The sequence below is a fragment of the Cololabis saira genome, chromosome 6 (genome assembly GCF_033807715.1).
Source record: "Cololabis saira isolate AMF1-May2022 chromosome 6, fColSai1.1, whole genome shotgun sequence".
NCBI lineage: Eukaryota > Metazoa > Chordata > Actinopteri > Beloniformes > Belonidae > Cololabis > Cololabis saira.
In genome coordinates this window covers 47,556,845-47,577,795 of record NC_084592.1, presented here as the reverse complement: position 1 = coordinate 47,577,795, position 20,951 = coordinate 47,556,845, and the positions used below count along the sequence as shown (strand labels likewise).

Sequence of the window (20,951 nt, the reverse complement as noted above, 5' to 3'; positions counted from 1 at the left end):
CACACACACACACACACACACACACACACACACACACACTAATACACACACACACTAATACACACACTAATACACACACACACAAACACAAACACTCTGATGGGTCTGTGACTCCACAGATAATCGATCAGACGTTATGACATCAGCAGTTGCTGGGGCAACTGAGTCCTCAGAGCAGGTGGTGGTGTGTGTGTGTGTGTGTGTGTGTGTGTGTGTGTGTGTGTGTGTGTGTGTGTGTGTGTGTGTGCGTGCGTGTGCGTGTGTGTGTGTGTGTGTCACTGGTCGCAGCAGAAACTCAAAACAAAGCAGGTTAGGTTCTAAACTGCTGATTCATGCTTCACAGAGTGTGTTGAGCTGCGTATTATCTATGGACTAAAGCTAATTATGGTGAATGATGTGGTTCCTACGTTGAATCTTTTCCCTCCACACGTGTTGATATCTAAGAATCTTTAAAGCAGCGTCATGTTGGGCCCAGCGGGGCCTCTATCGGCGCAGGGTTATGTTGCTTTTACAACGCCGTCAGGATCGGCCTGCTCTGGTCGCTAACTCTCTCCCTCCGTCTCTGACATGCCGTCGGCCGCCAGGGACGGCAGGACGGCAGGGAAGGACGGCAGGGAAGGACGGCAGGGAGGGACGGCAGGGAGGGACGGCAGGGAGGGACGGCAGGATGGTAGGGAGGGACGGCAGGGAGGGACGGCAGGGAGGGACGTCCCTCGCCCGGGTTCAACAGCCAACAACAGCCTGGTGAATGTTGGTGGTGGTCGGAGGGGCCGTTTGGCTCAATATGGCAGCCACGCTTCCGTCAGTCTGCCCCAGGGCAGCTGTGGCTACAAACGTAGCTACTGTTGAAGAATTTTATCAAAACCAGGTCAGAAGTCCGCTATGGTGTAGAGAGTTTTAGTCTGTGGTGTAGTGAGTTTTATTCAGTAGCCGGCGGTGAGCAGACCTACAGAGCGTGTCTGGGTTGGTGTGCTGACCCCAAGTGGTTGGAATCATGACTTTTTATGCAGTAAGTTCAAAGTAAAAAAGGCAAGAATAAACAAGCCAAGTGAGAGACAAAAACAATTTACAGTCAGATGTGATCTGTGGACAAATGCCGTTATCGGGCATTTGGCATGACTGTCACTAAGTTGTAAATTACCCCATAGGGTGTTCTCGTGGTTCGAGTCTGTGTTGAAGCTAGTTCCAAGGTGTCTCCCCTGCAGGGGGTTGGAGTTTCACGTCAGCCACGGTGTCACAATGCCTCATCACTACCACCACCAGTGAGAATGTGTATGAATGAATAATGGTGTAGCACTTTGAGATTCATTGAATGTAAAGTGCATTACAAGTTAAATTCATTAATATTAGGGCCCGAGCACTTACAGTGCGAAGGCCCTATTGTATCTGTAGGAATTCTTTTTCCTGTTCTTCCTTTTCCTTTTTATTTTTCCGACGAAATGAGGGCCTTTCTTCCCCCTAAACGTGCCCCAAAAGTCACCAAATTTTTCACCAAGCCATGCCTGGTGAGAAATGTGATATTTAATGGTTTGCATTAATGGGCGTGGCCTAACGGCTCAACAGCGCCCCCTAGAAAACGTTGTGCCTCAAGCCCCACAATACGGTTTGACGTACATGCGCGAAAATCGGTACACACCTGTATCATGTCACAACTTAAAGAAAAGTCTCTTGGAGCCATGGCCGAAACCGAACAGGAAGTCGGCCATTTTGAACATTTTTAATTAATGCCGTAATTTTGGCACAATTTATGGCATTCCTTCGGCAGTTAATACGAAACCAAACCGTAACGTGCACCCAGGTGTGTTATACATCAAAATGTTCGTCTCCATCCTGCGACGATGCACATTACTTTTCTCTGTCAAAAGCGTTACCGTGGTGACGATAGACGCCCAAAAGCGCGTCCCTCCTTCATGTGGTTGGTCCAAATTTGATAGTTCCTACTTTCTGCCATAACGTTTTTGGTGTCATCTGACTCGGTATTGAGTACTTCACCTTCATTGGCAATAATTAGCCCCGCCCCTTCTTCTGATTGGTCGATATTCTATAATCCCTATTTTCTGCCATAAAATTTTTAATGGTTTGATATAGAGGGTCGTGGGTGTTTCATCCGCTAAATGTCCAGGTCTGAAGAATCTACATCAAGTCATACAAGCTTCCACTGCAGCCTGAACGTGCACAAGGGTGGAGGACCGTTCATCGCTGCTTGAAGCTTTAATTATTATTATTATTATTATCTCCCACTACAATAATTGCCTCCACAATCTACTGGACACCCTGGCACCTCTAAAAACACGGAGATTGGGTGTCTCCTTCACCCAATCTGCACCTTGGTTTACACCTGAACTCCACCAGATCAAAGCCAAATGTCGTCAACTGGAACGCCTCTGCAGAAAAAACGGTCTCACTGTTCATAAGGACATGTTCAAGAATCACATTCTCTTCTATAAGGACAATAGGATAATAGAGAAACCGTCATAACCGGTCACTACAACCGGAAGTGCTCCAAACCTGCAGGGGGCGCTCTCGGCGTAACAGAGACTGAACAGCTGACTGAACCACAGTGTTTACATCCATTACGAAACGTTTCTTTATTATATTTTACACCAGACGATACAATGTGCAGCGTTGTACAGTGATATAAACATCGTATATAAATATAGTCAGATAAAAATCACATTACCGTTCCCGTTGTATGTTTAAACCATGGATGTAAACACCGTGGTTCAGTCAGCAGCGCCCCCTGCAGGTTTGGAGCACTTCCGGTTGTAGTGACCGGTTATGAAGTGTTTTTCTTTTGAAGATGGTTTCTTGTTTTATATCGTTTTGTGCCTTGCATCAATTCTCTATTAGTTTGATGATGCTGCATTTGTCTTTGTTTTTTGCAGCACGTTTTTTCATTTGCACCACGTTCCTCTTTTTGTACCTCGTTTTGAGTTTGTGAATTTGAATCGTTTCTGTACTTGAAGCCGTTTTCCTGAACTGAGACGCATCAAGCCGTTGCAGTGCGTTTGGCCCTTGTCGGCCACCGTACTCAATAACTTCTATGAACAATTCCAGTTTGGCTTTCATTCCAATCTCACAGCACTTAAAAGGAGCAGTCAGTCAGAGCAGAACACAATTCTACCTTATATTATCCAAGTTAATAATATTCCGGCTCTCGCTGGGCTTCCACTTCAAATCAAAGACTGCAAACCAAATGTGGCCTTTTTTTATCCTCAGGGTTTTTTGCCCCCGATAAATATGTTCAGTAGATGAAGGGGAAGGCGGCCCAGTGTGATGCCTGGCGGTTAAACGCCGGGCTCATACTCAACGAGAGGCCCGGCGGGAGAGAGGAGGAATCCCAGGAATCAACAACAAAGAGAAACGGTGACTGCAGGTGTTTCCTTGAGAAAATACCAGAGGATGAAGAATGTCCTAGCGAGCGGCCCGTCTCCCTCCGTTAGGAACTGCTGTTTCACATTTCCAGGTTTTTCCACTCCAGCTGCCGTCTGCTCCAGCTGCTCGTCCATGCCTGAGTGATTCCAGCGTCTGTCCCCTTCACTTTCCCTGCTTCTTATTCTCTTTAACCACTTCCTCATTCCAGTCGTCTGCGGCGGCCGCCTCTGCTCCACCGGTGGAGGTGTTTATTTTCTAAGGTTATCTCCACGGCAGCAGTTTCAGGTTGCAGATCCAATCAGCACCCGTGGGTGCGGGGTATCTGTGGCTGCTATAATAACATACGATAAAAACAATTTCCCGTCTTTCTGCTCAGAACAAAGCAGCAGTTTACAAGCCTTGCTGTCCCGGCAGGTCGCTACGCTCCCAGGAAACATGGAATCCATGCTTCACGTTTTGGTCCCGATCACGGGACTCTTGCAGGATTTTGATTCAGTTTGTGGCAAAATATTTTTACTTGTATGAAACTGAATATGCATTATGCAAACCTGACATTTACTTTTAGTTCAGTTTGTGGAAAATGGTTGGCCTGGCTTTCTCTTTAAAACTTAAACAGTTATAAAGCGTTACAAACTGTAACAATAGGGCAAACGCACAGCATTGTTTTGTATTTTGTGTCTTTCAAATAAAAGACCATTTTTTTCCAGTCATATGTTTCTCATCTGAGCCCCCCTGAAAGACTCAAAAACCAAATTTAGGGGGGGTCTCAATGTTGTCAAAAAATAAATAAATTAGACTATATAATATAATATGATCATTTGATCGTCACTAATGGTCAATTAAATATGTTTAGTAAGAGATCGCCATATCAAGTATTCACAATTCAAAATTTTTATTGATTTAACACAAGTCCTGCACCTTTATGTATGCAGATTAGTCATGTGCGCCAGCACAGCACAATGACTAGGCCGGCTGGTTGAGATGCCACAATAACATGGCTAAGCGGAAGCTAACTCAGAGTGTGTCACTTGCACACTTTGGGTTCACATCAAAAAAGGTGTCAGTGGCAGCCAGAGATGAGGAGAGAGACGATGTCACAACAGGGTCCCGTTTCTCTCCCACCCTCTGTTGAAGAAGTGAAGTTGAGGCCGAGTGCTCCGGGGCAGATGCTACTGCGCCCCGCTGCTAGCAGTGACTTGCTTTAACTTAAGGTAAGAGGCCAGCCTGCTTAATATGGCCTGAACCCACCTGAGAGCTAATGTTTTTTTTAATTATTGTTATTCTTATTTTGCGTTATGGCCTGTTATGAGTGTGATTTGTGAATGTGTTCACACAGTTGTGTTAAAACATCGCAGGCAGGTGGAAGCAGCAACGGGATCACCGAGAAAGGTACCTCGTCCAAAGCAGGGCTCCGGCCGTAACCATGACAACAGGAGAGAACGGTACCTCGTCCGAAGCAGGGCAGGCCGGACGCCCCTCTGCATTTCTTCAGGCTGCTCTCCGAGGACAGCGAGCAGGACCGAGGATGCTCGCACTTCTTCCCCGCCCATCCTTCCTTACAGTCACACCGGCCGCAGTTGCACTGGCCGTGACCTGGAAACAAGAGATATACAATATACAAAGATAAAGATGTCAAAAACAATTGCTTTGTTACACAAAGTAAAGGATTCATTGGACAACAAAGCATTGTACATTTTCTATAACACTCTGATTGTTCCATATCTGACCTACGGGGTTGAAGTTTGGGGAAATGCCTGTAAAACATTTATTCAGTCTATTTTCATTTTTCAAAAAAGAGCCATAAGAATAATCAGTAGAAAACGATATAGAGATCCAACAAATCCATTATTCCTTCAGTTAAAATTGTTGAAATTTCATGATTATAGTATTCTGCAAATTATGTTTAAAGCTCATAAGAAAACTTTACCAATCTACATTCAGAAAAGATTTGAAAAAAGAGAAACCAAGTATAACTTAAAAGGAACAGAGATGTTTAAAAAACCAAGATTCAGGACTAAATTGATGGAACGTTGTGTTTCTGTGAAAGGAATCAGTTTATGGAACAATCTGAAAAAAGAAAACAAAGAATCCAAATCAAACATTACATTCAAAAGAACAATTAAAGCCAGTTTGTTAAGGAAATATTATGTTAGTTAAGTTTGATTGACATCGTCATCGTCATGAAAGGTATAAACATTGTTTGTTGTTGTTGAATGGGATTAACTGAATTGTAACTTGGGAACTAAAAAGGAATGTTTGTGTCTGAGTCGCCGGCAGATATTTTATTTTAGTTTTTTGTTTACTTTGTTGTTCTTCAATTTACGTTCTTTGTAAATTGATTTTTTGGAAAAAAGGGGCAGATTAAATAAGATTATTCTTCTTTCTGCTCCATTTCATTCACAATTTAGGAACATTTGTGTTTATATTAAATGGTTTGTTGTTTTATTTTATTAATCAATGAAATAAAGAATAAATAAATAAAAAAAGTGTAAATGAACTCTCTCATTTCTAATTTTTTTCATTATGCACTTTGAGAAAAAAGTCGAAATGTTGAGATTAATGTTGAAGTACAATTTCGAGAAAAAAGTTGGCTGGAAAGAAGGGAGAAAATAAGGAAGGAAGGAAGGAAGGAAGGAAGGAAGGAAGGAAGGAAGGAAGGAAGGAAGGAAGGAAGGAAGGAAGGAAGGAAGGAAGGAAGGAAGGAAGGAAGGAAGGAAGGAAGGAAGGATGAAAATAAGGAAGGAAGGAAGGAAGGAAGGGAGAAAAGAGGAAAAGAGGAAGGGAAGAAGGATGGAGAGAGCAGATGGAAGGAAGGAAGGAAGGAAGGAAGGAAGGAAGGAAGGAAGGAAGGAAGGAAGGAAGGAAGGAAGGAAGGAAGGAAGGAAGGAAGGAAGGAAGGAAGGAAGGAAGGAAGGAAGGAAGGAAGGAAGGGAGAAAAGAAGGAAGGAAGGGAGGAAAGAAGGAAGGAGGGAAGGAAGGAAGGAAGGAAGGAAGGAAGGAAGGAAGGAAGGAAGGAAGGAAGGAAGGAAGGAAGGAAGGATGAAAATAAGGAAGGAAGGAAGGAAGGAAGGGAGAAAAGAGGAAAAGAGGAAGGGAAGAAGGATGGAGAGAGCAGATGGAAGGAAGGAAGGAAGGAAGGAAGGAAGGAAGGAAGGAAGGAAGGAAGGAAGGAAGGAAGGAAGGAAGGAAGGAAGGAAGAAAACAAGGAAAGAAGGAAGGAAGGGAGAAAAGAGGAAGGGAAGAAGGAAGGAGAGATCAGGAGGAAGGAAGGAAGGAAGGAAGGAAGGAAGGAAGGAAGGAAGGAAGGAAGGAAGGAAGGAAGGAAGGAAGGAAGGAAGGAAGGAAGGAAGGAAGGAAGGAAGGAAGGAAGGAAGGAAGGAAGGAAGCGAGAAAAGAGGAAGGGAGAAGGAAGGAGAGAGCAGGAGGAAAGAAGGAACAGGAGAATTAGGTAATTTTGACCCAAAGACAGTAAAATGGTTAAACTATGTGAACTGAAGTTTGAACTAGTTCATGAGAAGTATGAACTTTAACACCGGCAAACACCGAGCACGGTGAGCAAGTACGATGTCAGTTTCATTTTTCTTCAGACGACCGCCAGCTTTTAGAGTCTTGTTTCTGTAAGTAGATGAGAAAACCGGCGGGTGTCCAACCAGAGCAGAAGTCGTCGGTGTATCGGTCGTAGGTCGCGTGGCAGTTCCTCTCGTCGCACTCGCAGGTGTCTCCGTGAATATCTCCCCAGTCGCCGGACGGGTCGACGTCGTGGCAGCTGCACTCGCCGCAAACGCAGGTTCCTGAAACAAACGCAGATTCCTGAAACACAGATTCCTGAAACACGCAGCAAACGCAGAATCAGCTAACGCTGGACGAGGCGACTCCATGGAGAAACCAGTGCTCCAACGCCCTGATATCTGAACAGAGATTCAGTCACTGATCTTCCTCTCTATTGAAAACTTGACACGATCTTTGCATTTATGTCCTGGAAAGAAATCACATGACATTAAAGCCCAGACTTGTGATACATGCGAAATGTGAGGAATATATATATATATATATATATATATATATATATATATATATATATATATATATATATATATATATATATATATATATATATATATATACATTTCTCGAACTAAAACTTGAATATGGTGTATATTAAGAAGATAACGTGAATTTGGGATGGTATATGCCTCCCTCTCTGGGAGCGTAATGTCGGGGTTTGGTTTCAAGCTGGAATGGTAATGAGTTAGTTAAAGCAGCACAAGGATTAGGGTTAGGGTTATGGTTAGCCTGTACCCTAACCCTAACCCCTTAACCTAACCCTTAACCTAACCCTGACTAACCCCTAAACCTAACCCTAACCCCTAACCCTAACCCCTAACCCTGACCCCTTAACCTTAACCCTTAAAATAACCCTGACCCTGACTAACCCCCTTACCTAACCCTGAATAAACCCCTAAACTTAACCCTAACCCCTAAACTTAACCCTAACCCCTTAACCTAACCCTAACCCATTAACCTAACCCTAACCCCTTAACCTAACCCTAACCCCTTAACCTAACCCTAACTCCTTAACCTAACCCTAACCCCTGAACCTAACTCTGACTAACCCCTTAACCTAACCCTAACCCCTTAACCTAACCCTGAATAAACCCATAAACCTAACCCTAACCCCTGAACCTAACCCCTTAACCTAACCCCAAACCCTAACCCTAACCCCTTAACCTAACCCTAACCCCTTAACCTAACCCTGACTAACCCCTTAACCCAACCCTGACCCATTAACCTAACCCTGACTAACCCCTTAACCTAACCCTGACCCCTTAACCTAACCCTGACCCCTTAACCCAACCCTGACCCCTAAACCTAACCCTAACCCCTTAACCTAACCCTAGCCCCTTAACCTAACCCTGACCCCTTAACACAACCCTGACCCCTTAACCTAACCCTGACTAACCCCTTAACCTAACCCTGACCCCTTAACCTAACCCTAACCCCTTAACCTAACCCTAACCCTAACCCCTTAACCTAACCCTAACCCTAACCCCTTAACCTAACCCTAACCCCTAACCCTAACCCCTTAACCTAACCCTAACCCCTAACCCTGACCCCTTAACCTAACCCTAACCCCTAACCCTAACCCCTTAACCTAACCCTGACCCCAAATCCTCACCAAACCCCCCGCCCCTCCATCTAAACTCCCAACTCCCCTCTCAAAAAAATACACCACCACTAGCCACATAAACCGTGAATAGTACCTAATTATATATATAATAATGTTTCCTCTGGGTAATTATGGGGAGGGTAGGAATGTGGGTAAAATAGATATTGTGAATGTGAAAATGTGAATTGTGAAAATGATTGTGAAATAAAAAGATTAAAAAAAAACAACAAAAAAACCCACATGGTCTTATACAGGCTTGTAACTCTTTACCATAGATGTTCACCTGCTCCTTGATGTGAGATAAAGCACAATTCAAAAGCTGCTGGCACTTATTCATGAACGTGTCACGTTAAAACCTGAGAGTGAAGCAGACAGACAGACAGAGAGGCAGACAGAGAGGCAGACAGACAGACAGACAGACAGACAGACAGACAGACAGACAGACAGACAGACAGACAGACAGACAGACAGACAGACAGACAGACAGACAGACAGACCTCTGTTGCTGCAGATCTTGCCGTCTGGACTTGTGCATCTGCGCTTGCTTTCCCACGGGCTGATGTCGCACTGGAACTCACACTTGTCTCCATGCCAACCGGCGGCGCAGTAGCAATTTCCACAGTAACACTGGCCGTGGCCTGGAAGAACAAGAGAAAAAACATCTGGAACTGGTTCCTACGGACGAGTACCAGGGCCAGGCAGGAGAAAAAAGATCTGAGAGGGGAAGATTTTTTTTTATTTTGCACTTCGAGAAAAAAGTTGAAATGTCGAGATTAATGGTGAAATTTCGCCTTTTTTCTCAACATTCCGACTTTTTTCTCAAAATTTCGACTTTTTTCTCAAAATTTCGACTTTTTTCTCAACATTTTGACTTTTTTCTCGAAATTTTCATCACTAATGTATCGATCATTAAACTGCTCCATGTATCAATAATAAACTGGTTTAATCAGCTCAAGAAGACAACACCACTGGCCAACTCATATTCAAATGTATCCACTTTAGTTATCCATCTTACTTAAAACAATATTTGATTCCATTTACATCCTCATATTCTCTCAGAAACACTCAGCAACCCTTCCTTTTCGTTCCTTTGACGTTTAAAGAAATTGACAGATGTGCTTTTAAGTTCAAAGCTCCATCAGATTAAAACAACCTATCCATCAATATAAGAAAACTTAATTCATTACATCTCTTTAAAAACTCACTATTTTCCAATTGCAATAAACCATGTGGTTGCCTCTAGTGGTATTGCCTTCTCATTTGTGTCCATCCATCCATCGTCCGCCGCTTATCCATTCCCGGGTCGCGGGGGCAGCAGCCTCAGCAGGGATGCCCAGACTTGAGCAGCGAGTGAAGGAGCAGCGGCTCGACTCCGAGCTCCTCCCGGGTGACCGAACTCCTCACCCTATCTCTAAGGGAGTGTCCAGCCACCCTGCGGAGGAAACTCATCTCTAAGGGAGCGTCCAGCCGCCCTGCGGAGGAAACTCATCTCTAAGGGAGGAAACTCATCTCTAAGGGAGGAAACTCATCTCTAAGGGAGCGTCCAGCTGCCCTGCGGAGGAAACTCATCTCTAAGGGAGCGTCCAGCCACCCTGTGGAGGAAACTCATCTCAGCCGCTTGTATCCGCGATCTTGTCCTTTTGGTCACTACCCAAAGTTCATGACCATAGGTGAGGGTAGGTGCGTAGATTGACCGGTAAATCGAGAGCTTCTCCTTTCGACTCAGCTCCTTCTTCACCACGATGGTCCGGTACATCGACCGCATAACTGCGGACGCTGCACCGATCCGTCTGTCAATCTCACGCTCCATCGTTCCCTCACTCGTGAACAAGACCCCGAGATACTTGAACTCCTCCACCTGAGGCAGGACTTCTCCACCCACCCGGAGAAGGCACGCCACCCTTTCCCGGTGGAGAACCATGGTCTCGGTTTTGGAGGTGCTGATCCTCATCCCTGCCGCGTCGCACTCGGCCTCAAACCGCCCCAGCACATGCTGAAGGTCCCGGTCCGATGAAGCCAACAGGACAACGTCATCCGCAAAAAGCAGAGACGAAATCCTGAGGTTCCCAAACCGGATCCCCTCCGGCCCCTGGCTGCGCCTAGAAATCCTGTCCATAAAAATTATGAACAGGACCGGTGACAAAGGGCAGCCCTGCCGGAGTCCAACATGCACCGGGAACAAGTCTGACCTACTGCCAGCAATGCGAACCAGACTCCTGCTCCGATCATACAGAGACCGGACAGCCCTTAGTAGAGGGCCCCGGACTCCATACTGACTGACCCCCCCAGAATGGCACGAGGGACACGGTCAAATGCCTTCTCCACCTTATTCATTTGTGTCATTTTTTTATTTATTTTTTTATACATAATGTAGGCTATCTATTTTTTTCATATATTGTATAATAATGATGATGACAATGATTATTCATATTGTTGTTCTTGTTGTTATTACTGTGTTATATGCAGTGTTTACTTGTGTTCTTCAGGTGTGTATGGTCTTGACTGGTGTGTGAGAGCCTTATGTATTATGTATTATGTATGTTGTATGTTTTGTACTGTGTTGTATGTTTTATGTTGGACGCCCTCGAAAACGAGATGATTCATCTCAAGGGGCTTATCCGTTAATAAATCAAATTAACATTTGAAGGATAACTGTGAATCAACACCAAGGCTCTGGTACCCAAGAGGAGAGTCATTCCTAACATGTTCCCATTAAAATCCAATACATCTCCAGGTGGTGGAACAGCTGCTAACAGTTGGAATAATAATACGTTTGGCCTGTAAAGGAAAGCGAGTCCTTGAACAGCCAGATGTCGAGCCGAGGCCCGTTCTGGGGAAGAGCCGGCAGCGTCAGACTTTACCTCCACAGATCTCGCCCGTGTCGTCGTCCAGACACTCGCTGTCGTCGCACTCGCAGAAGCGTCCGGTCACCAGGCGTTTCTCGTCACACATGCAGCTCCCGCACTGGCAGGTTCCTGTGAACAACGGCAACTTTTACCAACCATAATCAGCTGCAAAAGGTCACGTTTCCCTTCATTTATCCAGGTAGTAGCTGCTCATAAGGCAAGGCAAGATTATTTGTACATCAAAATTCAACACAAGGTCATTCAAAGTGCTTTACATCAACATTAAAAGCAGCAAAACACGATTAAACAGTAAATAACAAATAAAATGATAAGAAAAGAGGTAAAAAGCACAATTTGTTAAAAAAGTAAGGGCAGTAGATCCAGCAGGTTCATCTCATTGTTACAATGGCAAGAATTAAGAGATAAGATAAGATAAGATGATCCTTTATTTCTCCCTCAATGGGGAAACTCACTTTGTTTAGCAGCAGTAACTAAACACACACATGCAGGGGAGGGGGTAAAAAAAGTAAAATGTAAAAAATATATACAGGACTGTCTCAGAAAATAAGAATATTGTGATAAAGTTCTTTATTTTCTGTAATGCAAAAATGTCATCCATTCTGGATTCATTACAAATCAACTGAAATATTTCAAGCCTTTTATTATTTTAATATTGCTGATCATGATTTACAGCTTAAGAAAACTCAAATATCCTATCTCAAAAAATTAGAATATTCTGGGAATCTTAATCTTAAACTGTAAACCATAATCAGCAATATTAAAATAATAAAAGGCTTGAAATATTTCAGTTGATTTGTAATGAATCCAGAATGTATGACATTTTGTTTTTGTTTTTTTAATTGCATCTTGTGCGTTAGCCGGCGTACCTCAGGTTTACGTGAATGAGTGAAGGTTTCTTTAGCCGCCATACCTCAGGTTTACGTGAATGAGTGAAGGTTTCTTTAGCCGCCGTACCTCAGGTTTACGTGAATGAGTGAAGGTTTCTTTAGCCGCCGTACCTCTGTTGGAGCAGACCACCCCCTGCTGGTTCTTGCAGAGCTCCTTGCTCTTCTTGCTGGAGAGGCTGCAATCGTCCTGGAACTGGCAGGAATCTCCGTACCAGCCGTCATCGCATTCACACGCCCCGCAGTCGCAGTAGCCGCGGTCTGCAGGGGGACACAGGACACGTTCAGCAACATCTCGCTGGAAATACAGGAACACTAGAGCTCTCTGGAGATACAGGAACATTAGATCTCTCTGGAGATACAGGAACATTAGATCTCTCTAGAGATACAGGAACACTAGAACTCTCTGGAGATACAGGAACAGTAGAGCTCTCTGGAGATACAGGAACACTAGATCTCTCTTGAGATACAGGGACACTAGAGCTCTCTGGAGATACAGGAACACTAGAGGTCTCTGGATATAAAGGAACACTAGAGCTTTCTGGAGATACATGAACACTAGAGCTTTCTGGAGATACAGGAACCCTAGATATCTCTGGAGATATAGGCACACAAGATCTCTATGGAGATACAGGAACACAAGATCTCTATGGAGATACAGGAACACAACAGCTCTCTGGAGATACAGGAACACTAGAGCTCTCTGGAGATACAGGAACACAATAGCTCTCTGGAGATACAGGAACACTAGAGCTCTCTGGAGATACAGGAACACAATAGCTCTCTGGAGATACAGGAACACAATAGCTCTCTGGAGATACAGGAACACTAGAGCTCTCTGGAGATACAGGAACACTAGAGCTCTCTGGAGATACAGGAACACTAGAGCTCTCTGGAGATACAGGAACACTAGAGCTCTCTGGAGATACAGGAACACAATAGCTCTCTGGAGATACAGGAACACTAGATCTCTCTGGAGATACAGGAACACTAGAGCTCTCTGGAGATACAGGAACACTAGAGCTCTCTGGATATAAAGGAACACTAGAGCTTTCTGGAGATACAGGAACACTAGAGCTTTCTGGAGATACAGGAACCCTAGATATCTCTGGAGATATAGGCACACAAGATCTCTATGGAGATACAGGAACATTAGATCTATCTGGAGATACAGGAACACTAGATATCTCTGGAGATACAGGAACACAAGATCTCTATGGAGATACAGGAACACAACAGCTCTCTGGAGATACAGGAACACTAGATCTCTCTGGAGATACAGGAACACTAGAACTCTCTGCAGATACAGGAACACTAGATATCTCTGGAGATACAGGAACACTAGAACCGTCTGCAGATACAGGAACGCTGGATGTCTCTGGAGATACATGAACATAAGAGCTCTCTGGAGATACAGGGACACTAGAACTCTCCGGAAAAAAGTCAAGAAAGTAAAACAGGTTTCCAACAATCACAAACACATGTTACTGTTTTCTGGGATAAAAACGTTGTTTTTCTCAACTCTCTAAGTGGATGAGTGAGTGGGTGAGTGTATGAATAGTCCGGATGCCAGCGGGCAGTTAAAATCTACGAGAATCTGATTCAGTCCACGAGGACATTGTTCATTTCCTAGAGAAGCTAGCGGCCACTACTATCCTCCCAATGGTCACAGGGAGCTCTTAGAAAAACAGCCATGATTCAAATGAAGACTGTCTACAAGTGATTATACATGATGTTGCTGTCGTCGGCCTGAGCGGCGAGGAAAGGCCTTGCACGTCGCGCTCAATCATCCTCCCGTCTCGTTCGTCATGTAAATGTGGCGTCCTTCTCAAGGGCCATCCATCAGTCATTAACGACACGCTAGTCCCTGTCTCTCCTCATTACCCAGACACCTCAGGGAGGCAACGCGCTCAAGGAAAAGAAGACAGGAAATGCACTTCAATGAAAAACATAGAAGGCAAGGCAAATGAATCTGTATAGCACAATTCAACACAAGGTAATTCAAAGTGCTTTACATTAACATTAAAAGCGGCAAGACACAATTAAACAGTAAATAACAAATAAAATGAAGTAAAATGATAAGAAAAGAGGTAAAATAATAGAAAGCAGCAGTTGTTAAAAAGTAAGGGCAGTAGATCCAGCAGGTTCATCACATTCTTACAACGGGAAGAATTACGTTTCTATACGGTCAAAACGTACAAAGACCGGGTCAAATACAGTTTAACAAAGTATTCTGTGCCGATTCCTGCGGTGAATCAAACCAATTTGAAAATCCTACGTTACAATTCCTGCATTCAGGGCTTATCCATAACTTTGCACGGTTTTCAAAAAGTAAAAACGGATCAATTGTGAGAACACTGGGATTTCTCTGGCTGTTAATATTGTAATGTGCAAAGCTGTTTTATTCCCTCACATGTGGTCAGGAGTTATTATCTAATCAGGACTCACTATAATATCGACGGCCAGTACTCGAGTTGTAAAAAACAATCAGGGGGGATGGTGGATTTTATCATATGGGGACAGATAATTTGTGCTGATTACAAATAATATAATATATTACAAATAATAGCAGTGACCAAAACACCTGCAGAAATACTGCAGGAATGACATAGCAGCAGTTAAATGCAGCCTTCTGTAAGCTTTAAATATCCACTGGGCTTACATCAAATACATCAAAACACAACAATAAAAAACACTTTTCTGAACTTATCAATATGACTCTGTCTTTCACAGGATAAGTAACATGGATCACTGCAAAAACTCACAATCTTAACAAGAATATTTGTCTTATTTCTAGTTAAAATGTCTCATTTTAGTAAAAAAAATCTCATTACACTTAAAACAAGACTCATTACTGGAAAAAACTACAATTTTCATCTGTTTCAAGTAGATTTTCACTTGAAATAAGTAGAAAAATCTGCCAGTGGAACAAGATTGTTTTGCTTGTAATAAGAAGATAATTCTTGTCCCACTGGCAGATTTTTCTACTTATTTCAAGTGAAAATTCAGGTGAAAATTGTCAATTTTTCTGGTGTTATTTTTCTGGTGATGACTCTAAATGTTGAAATAGCAGTAAAACCACATTCATTGATGAAATGACATAAGGGATGGAAAGGAGGGATGACAGTTTTACAGGGGGGATGATTTGGACCGTTTTTATTTCAGGGGGGATGATTTGGACCGTTTTTATTTCAGGGGGGGATGATTTGGACCGTTTTTATTTCAGGGGGGATGATTTGGACCGTTTTTATTTCAGGGGGGATGATTTTTATTTCAGGGGGGGATGATTTGGACCGTTTTTATTTCAGGGGGGATGATTTGGACCGTTTTTATTTCAGGGGCGATGTTTTTATTTCAGGGGGGTGTGCCATCCCCCCTCATCCCCCCTCAACTCGAGTACTATCGACGGCTATCCAAAAAGAAGCTACCCCTGAAATACTGCTGTGTTAAAATATGTCGCAAAAGAGGCCGCAGTTTGTTCGTTAGTTAGTTAGTTAGTTAATGACTAACTAACTGCTTCAAATGAGTGGAATGAATGGATGGTCATCAGGTCTGCACTGGTCCGTTAATGTCACGTTCATCAGAATCAGGTGTGTCAGAGAAACGAGGTACAACATGTACCAGAAACCTTACACAGACACTGGAAAAGACTCATTTGTTTTTATGATGTATGTTTTGCAGATGAGAGCTTGCACACAGTAGTTGTAAAACAGAATGTGATATTATAGACGCTGCCACCCACACGCCCCATTAATCTCCCCGTGACGATCACTGACACACACAACGGCCTCTCTTTGTCTGCAGGCCCAGATTTATGTGGGCTGGAGGTTTCTGTCTGTCCACGGTTTATCTAGTTTGGTAATTTGTGAGCTGTAATTCCAGCCGTCTGACGGTGTCGGGGCTCTTCCCGGGCTCCAGGGACACATTACTCCAGCCAATAAGAAGCTGACCATTGATCGGACGGCTCCGTCGGGGGATTGATACGAGGACGAGCCCACGCGCCGGCGTCACTGCCAATAATAACAAGTTATGTAGCGTTAATTCCATTAACTGGGAATGAGGAGAGGACTCTGTAGCTCCTGTTCATGAAAGATTTACTCCGTAGAGCAGGGGTGTCAAATGTGCGGCCCGCGAGAAGTTTCCAACGCAAAAAACCGAAATGTTAATTTACTAAAAAGGAGGGCATAAATAATTGCCATGAATCGCAGCATATCCAATAATATATTTCTTCTACAAATCCATCGTTATTCCACAAATAGAGCAGTTTTCAACATTTTTTTAGTTTTCTAGAATGCATTTGCCGATTTTATTTCTTTATTCTTCTTTATTTCTTTATATATATATATATATATATATATATATATATATATATATTTATATGTGCAGGGGCCGCCGCAAGGGATGTGCGAACCGTGCGACTGCACGGGGCCTCGCGCTATGGGCCGTTTTTTTTTTTTTCTTCTTTCCCTTATAAATATCAACAGTCACGTTCCATTACAGACCTAAACGTGTACTAATCTGTGCATATCAATAAATATATATGTGCGATGATTTCCATCAGGGGATGAAAAAAGAAAAAAACTAAAGAAAATGGAAGAGTTTAATGCCTCTCTGAAAGGCTCGTTTGATACATTTGTTACAAAAATCACCGATCCGACCGGGTCTCAAGCAGCCGTGGGTCCCGCGTCAAGGCAAGAGATGATGATGAGGCAGGGGAAGGTATCCAGTATTTTGCGAATTGGAGAGTTAAAATTGCGCATATAGACACCCGATCCGACCCAAAAAACTCAAACATTTCGCGCAGGGCCTCCCAAATCTCCCAGACGGCTCTGATTAAAGTATATATGATATATATTATATATTAAAAATGCATATAGAGGGAATGCACGTGACGTCACAGATGCGACTTCACAGCGGGTTTCACCCACTGGGTGTCAGAAAGACTGAGTGGCAGAAAGTATCAGTGTAAACTTTCAGTTTGAGCAACTGGAAAACATCTAAAATGGGAAAGAGCTGTTGTGCGATCGACTGTACTCATAGATTTAGCAAGAAATTAGAATATTGTGATGAAGTTCTTTATTTTCTGTAATGCAATTAAAAAAACAAAAATGTCATACATTCTGGATTCATTACAAATCAACTGAAATATTGCAAGCCTTTTATTATTTTAATATTGCTGATCTGATTATGGCTTATGTTGTGCAACTCAGTGGAGCTTTAGCTGATCCAGTTATCGAAGGGTTATTAATAATTTTATTAATAATTATTAATAATTAATAAAGTCGACTATTTATCAAATTGAATGACCAATATGATAAATAAAATCCTCGGGGCACCACCCTGTTCCTTAAGCAGGGAAATGATAACTTTTACAGCAGAATATCAGTCTCAGAAAATAAGGTTTATGCCTAATACAGTAATTGAAGGGTGAGATTCGAGCGCTGAGCTCTGTCAAACAAACCAATTGTGACCAAATTGCATGAAACAACAGAAACCACTCATTAAAAATCAATCAGAATTTATTTACATATAGGTGTCAAAAGATGGTAACGTAACACCCCAAATAAGTCCTGATGGCACACTACATCATTATAAAACCATGAAATAACTAGAAAAACATCAATAGAAATGAAATGAAAGTTAAATGCACGGAATGAAAAATAAATCAAAGCAATAATAATAAAGATGATAAAGAACACAATAATGATAATGTACAGTAATACACATACAGTAATCTCATTAAACATAAATTCGGCTTTACACCGTTCTAACTGACTGATCGCCAAACAACCTCACGTCTCCTCTTGATTCTGGATCTGAACTGCGGGTTCTGTCGGGGGTTCCAGTCCGATGCGGCCTCGTTTCTCTCGGCTTTCAGTCCAAGCAGTCTCTCGTCTCTCTCTCTTCTCCTTCGACTCTGAAGAAATAAAAAGACAGGGGTGCAGCATGCAGCAGCCGGGCGATCCCGCCCTGGTCAACGGAGCCTATCACGGCGTCTCGGTGCGTGCAGGGTCCGGTCCACTCGTCGGACGGGCGGGCTCCCGTCCGGGCTGATGAGCGCGTGGGCCTCACGGACACAGGTGGCTGGGTGCTTCTCGGGCTGAGCTGGGCAGGTTGACCGGAGGATCAGGCCCTCCTCGAGAGAGAACTTAGAGCGGAGAGAGAAATTAGAAAGGAGAGAAAGTCGGGAGCGCAGTGCGCTCCGTGGTAACGGGTCTTACGCTCAGGAATAAATGGGTAGATGCGGCCGCGGCTGCCTCGGTCGGCAGGCACGTTTTGTCCGGTCCGCTGGCTGAGGGAGAGAGAGTGAGCGCTGGGCAGGAACAGGAGTTTGAGTTCCGCGGGCTGCGTGACGTCACCAGCCCCTGGCCAGTGATTGGGTGCTCCCCGCTTTTGGGCTTGGGGGCGGTTTTACTGTGAGGGACAGTCCCCCCCCTTCAGGACTCGCAGGACTGGTTTCCTGGGGGCTCCACTGCGTCTGAACCCCCCTGGTGTCGTAACCCCAGGGAGTCTGTTCTCTGGTCCCTTTGCGTTGTCTTTTTCTTTGTTCCTCCAGGAACCCTGCTTATATATATATATATAGCTGGATCTGAGTTAGAGGAAAGCCTTAAGGCTGAGTTATGCTTCTGCGTCAAAATGGCGCCGTGCCTACGGCGTCTGGTTTTCGTCGACGCAGACGACACGCCGTCACTGACGCCGTCACTGACGTGCACCTCCCGAAAATTGTAACTACGCGTCGAGGAGACGCCGACCACACGCAGACAGAGAGGGCTGTGATTGGTTCGTTTGAAAGCGAAGCATTTCCGGTTTCCGGTTTGAAGCAGTAGTGAACTTCCAGGGCTCTTTTCTTCGTTTATATGTGATTTTTTTTGTTTTGGTTTTTTGCACAATAGTTGTCCTTATTTCTTTGATTTACTGTGACCGGAAAAAGTCGGATAAACCATTCAGAAAAAGATCGCTAACTAGTGGCCGCGGGGGGTACTGCACCGCGACCAAATGGAGTGACGGAGAAGTCTGAAGGGTTCAGCACGGCGTCACGGCTGCGGCGTGTGCTCTGCGTTGGTGTGACGCAGAACCATAGCTGAGCCTTTAGTTGTTTTAGCTCCAGGTCTTGGACGTGTTAATGGTTTTCCATCAGAAACGTCTTTAGGAGTGAAAGTGTCCAGAGTTGAGTCTTCCTGCTCTCTCCCACGCTGGAATCATTAGGTGAGTCAGCGCTCCGGCAGCTCCGAATATCTGAGAGAGAGAACATCACAACACGCCCAGAGCAGAGAAAAGAACTAATATTTCTGCGATGGCTCAGGGACTACATTCCACCGCCGCTGCCTCTCTGCTGTGTTTGCTCATTTACTCTTGGAAATCAACAGAAAACAGCGTTTGCAGAAACGTCTTAGTCACTTTGGAACAGGGGTCGGCAACCCAACATGTTTTAGATCCATATTGGACCAAAAACACAAAAAAAAATATGTCTGGAGCCGCAAAAAATGAAAAGTCTTGTATCAGAATTAGAATGAAGAAACACATGCTGCATGTTTCTATATTAGTTAGAAGATTTTAGTTAAGATTTTTTTTCATTATGCACTTCGAGAAAAAAGTTGAAATGTTGAGAAAAAAGTCAAAATGTCGAGAAAAAAGTTGAAATGTCGAGATTAAAAAGGAAAGGAAAATGGAACAAAAAAAGGAAAAAACGGATAAAAGAAGAAAAAAAAAGAAGAAAAAATGGGCAAACATTTTTGAAAAAAAGGGGGGGGGGTCAGGGAAGAGCCAGAGGGGGAAACATGAAAACCTCATGAAGAGAGAAAGAGAGGTAGGAGAAGAGGAGAAGAGGAGAAGAAGAAGAGCGTTAACTAGTCTAAAATCTGGAGCAGCGACTCTTGTGGGAAATGTCTTTCACTGTTACACCGCTAACCGCTAACTGCTACTAGAGATGGAGTGAGAAGGAATTATATGGAGTGAGATGGAGTTAAATTCAAAAGTTATGGCAGAAAGATGGAACTATCAGATATCGACCAATCAGATGAAGGGAGGCGCTTTTTGGGGTCTAGCTTTTGACTGAGAAAAGTAATGTGCGTTGTTGCAGGATGGAGATGCACATTTTGATGTCTAACACACCTGGGTGCACGTTACGGTCCTGTTCAGTTTGGGCCATGGCACAAAGAGACTTTTCTTTAAGTTGTGACATGATACAGGTGTGTACCGATTTCCGTGCATGTACGTCAAACTGTATTGTGGGACTTGAGGCACAAAGTTTTCTAGGGGGCGCTGTTGAGCCATTAGGCAACGCCCATTAATGCAAACCATTAAACATCACATTTATCACCAGGCCTGGCTTGGTGATACATTTGGTGACTTTTGGGCACGTTTAGGGGGAAAAAGACCCTCATTTAGTCGGAAAAATAAAAAAGAAAGAAAGAAGGAAAATTCCTACAGATACAATACGGCCTTCGCACTGTCAGTGATCGGGCCCTAATGATAATAAATACAAAATAATAATAATAATATTAATAAGAATAACAATCATAGAAAACAGAAAGAACTGTCAGAACATTTCTTTTCATTCCGTCCAGTTGGTGGACAGATGTTGGTGGACAGATGTTGGTCCAGGAGCAGCTGGAAACGGAGACGTGTTGGGGTTTAAGGGAAAGGACAAGGTCAACG

General features: G+C 43.7%; 1 protein-coding gene across 1 annotated transcript in view; it reads right to left on the bottom strand.

The window, feature by feature from the left end:
• itgbl1 (integrin, beta-like 1) overlaps window positions 1–20,951 on the bottom strand; it is a 61,709-nt gene that overhangs the window by 22,539 nt on the left and 18,219 nt on the right. The window contains exons 3-7 of the mRNA XM_061724670.1: window positions 12,408–12,554; window positions 11,404–11,517; window positions 9,040–9,180; window positions 7,026–7,166; window positions 4,822–4,968 (exon numbers count right to left, since the gene is read on the bottom strand). Of these exons, the coding sequence (XP_061580654.1) occupies window positions 4,822–4,968; window positions 7,026–7,166; window positions 9,040–9,180; window positions 11,404–11,517; window positions 12,408–12,554 (690 nt within the window). The remainder of the gene's footprint in view (window positions 1–4,821; window positions 4,969–7,025; window positions 7,167–9,039; window positions 9,181–11,403; window positions 11,518–12,407; window positions 12,555–20,951) is intronic.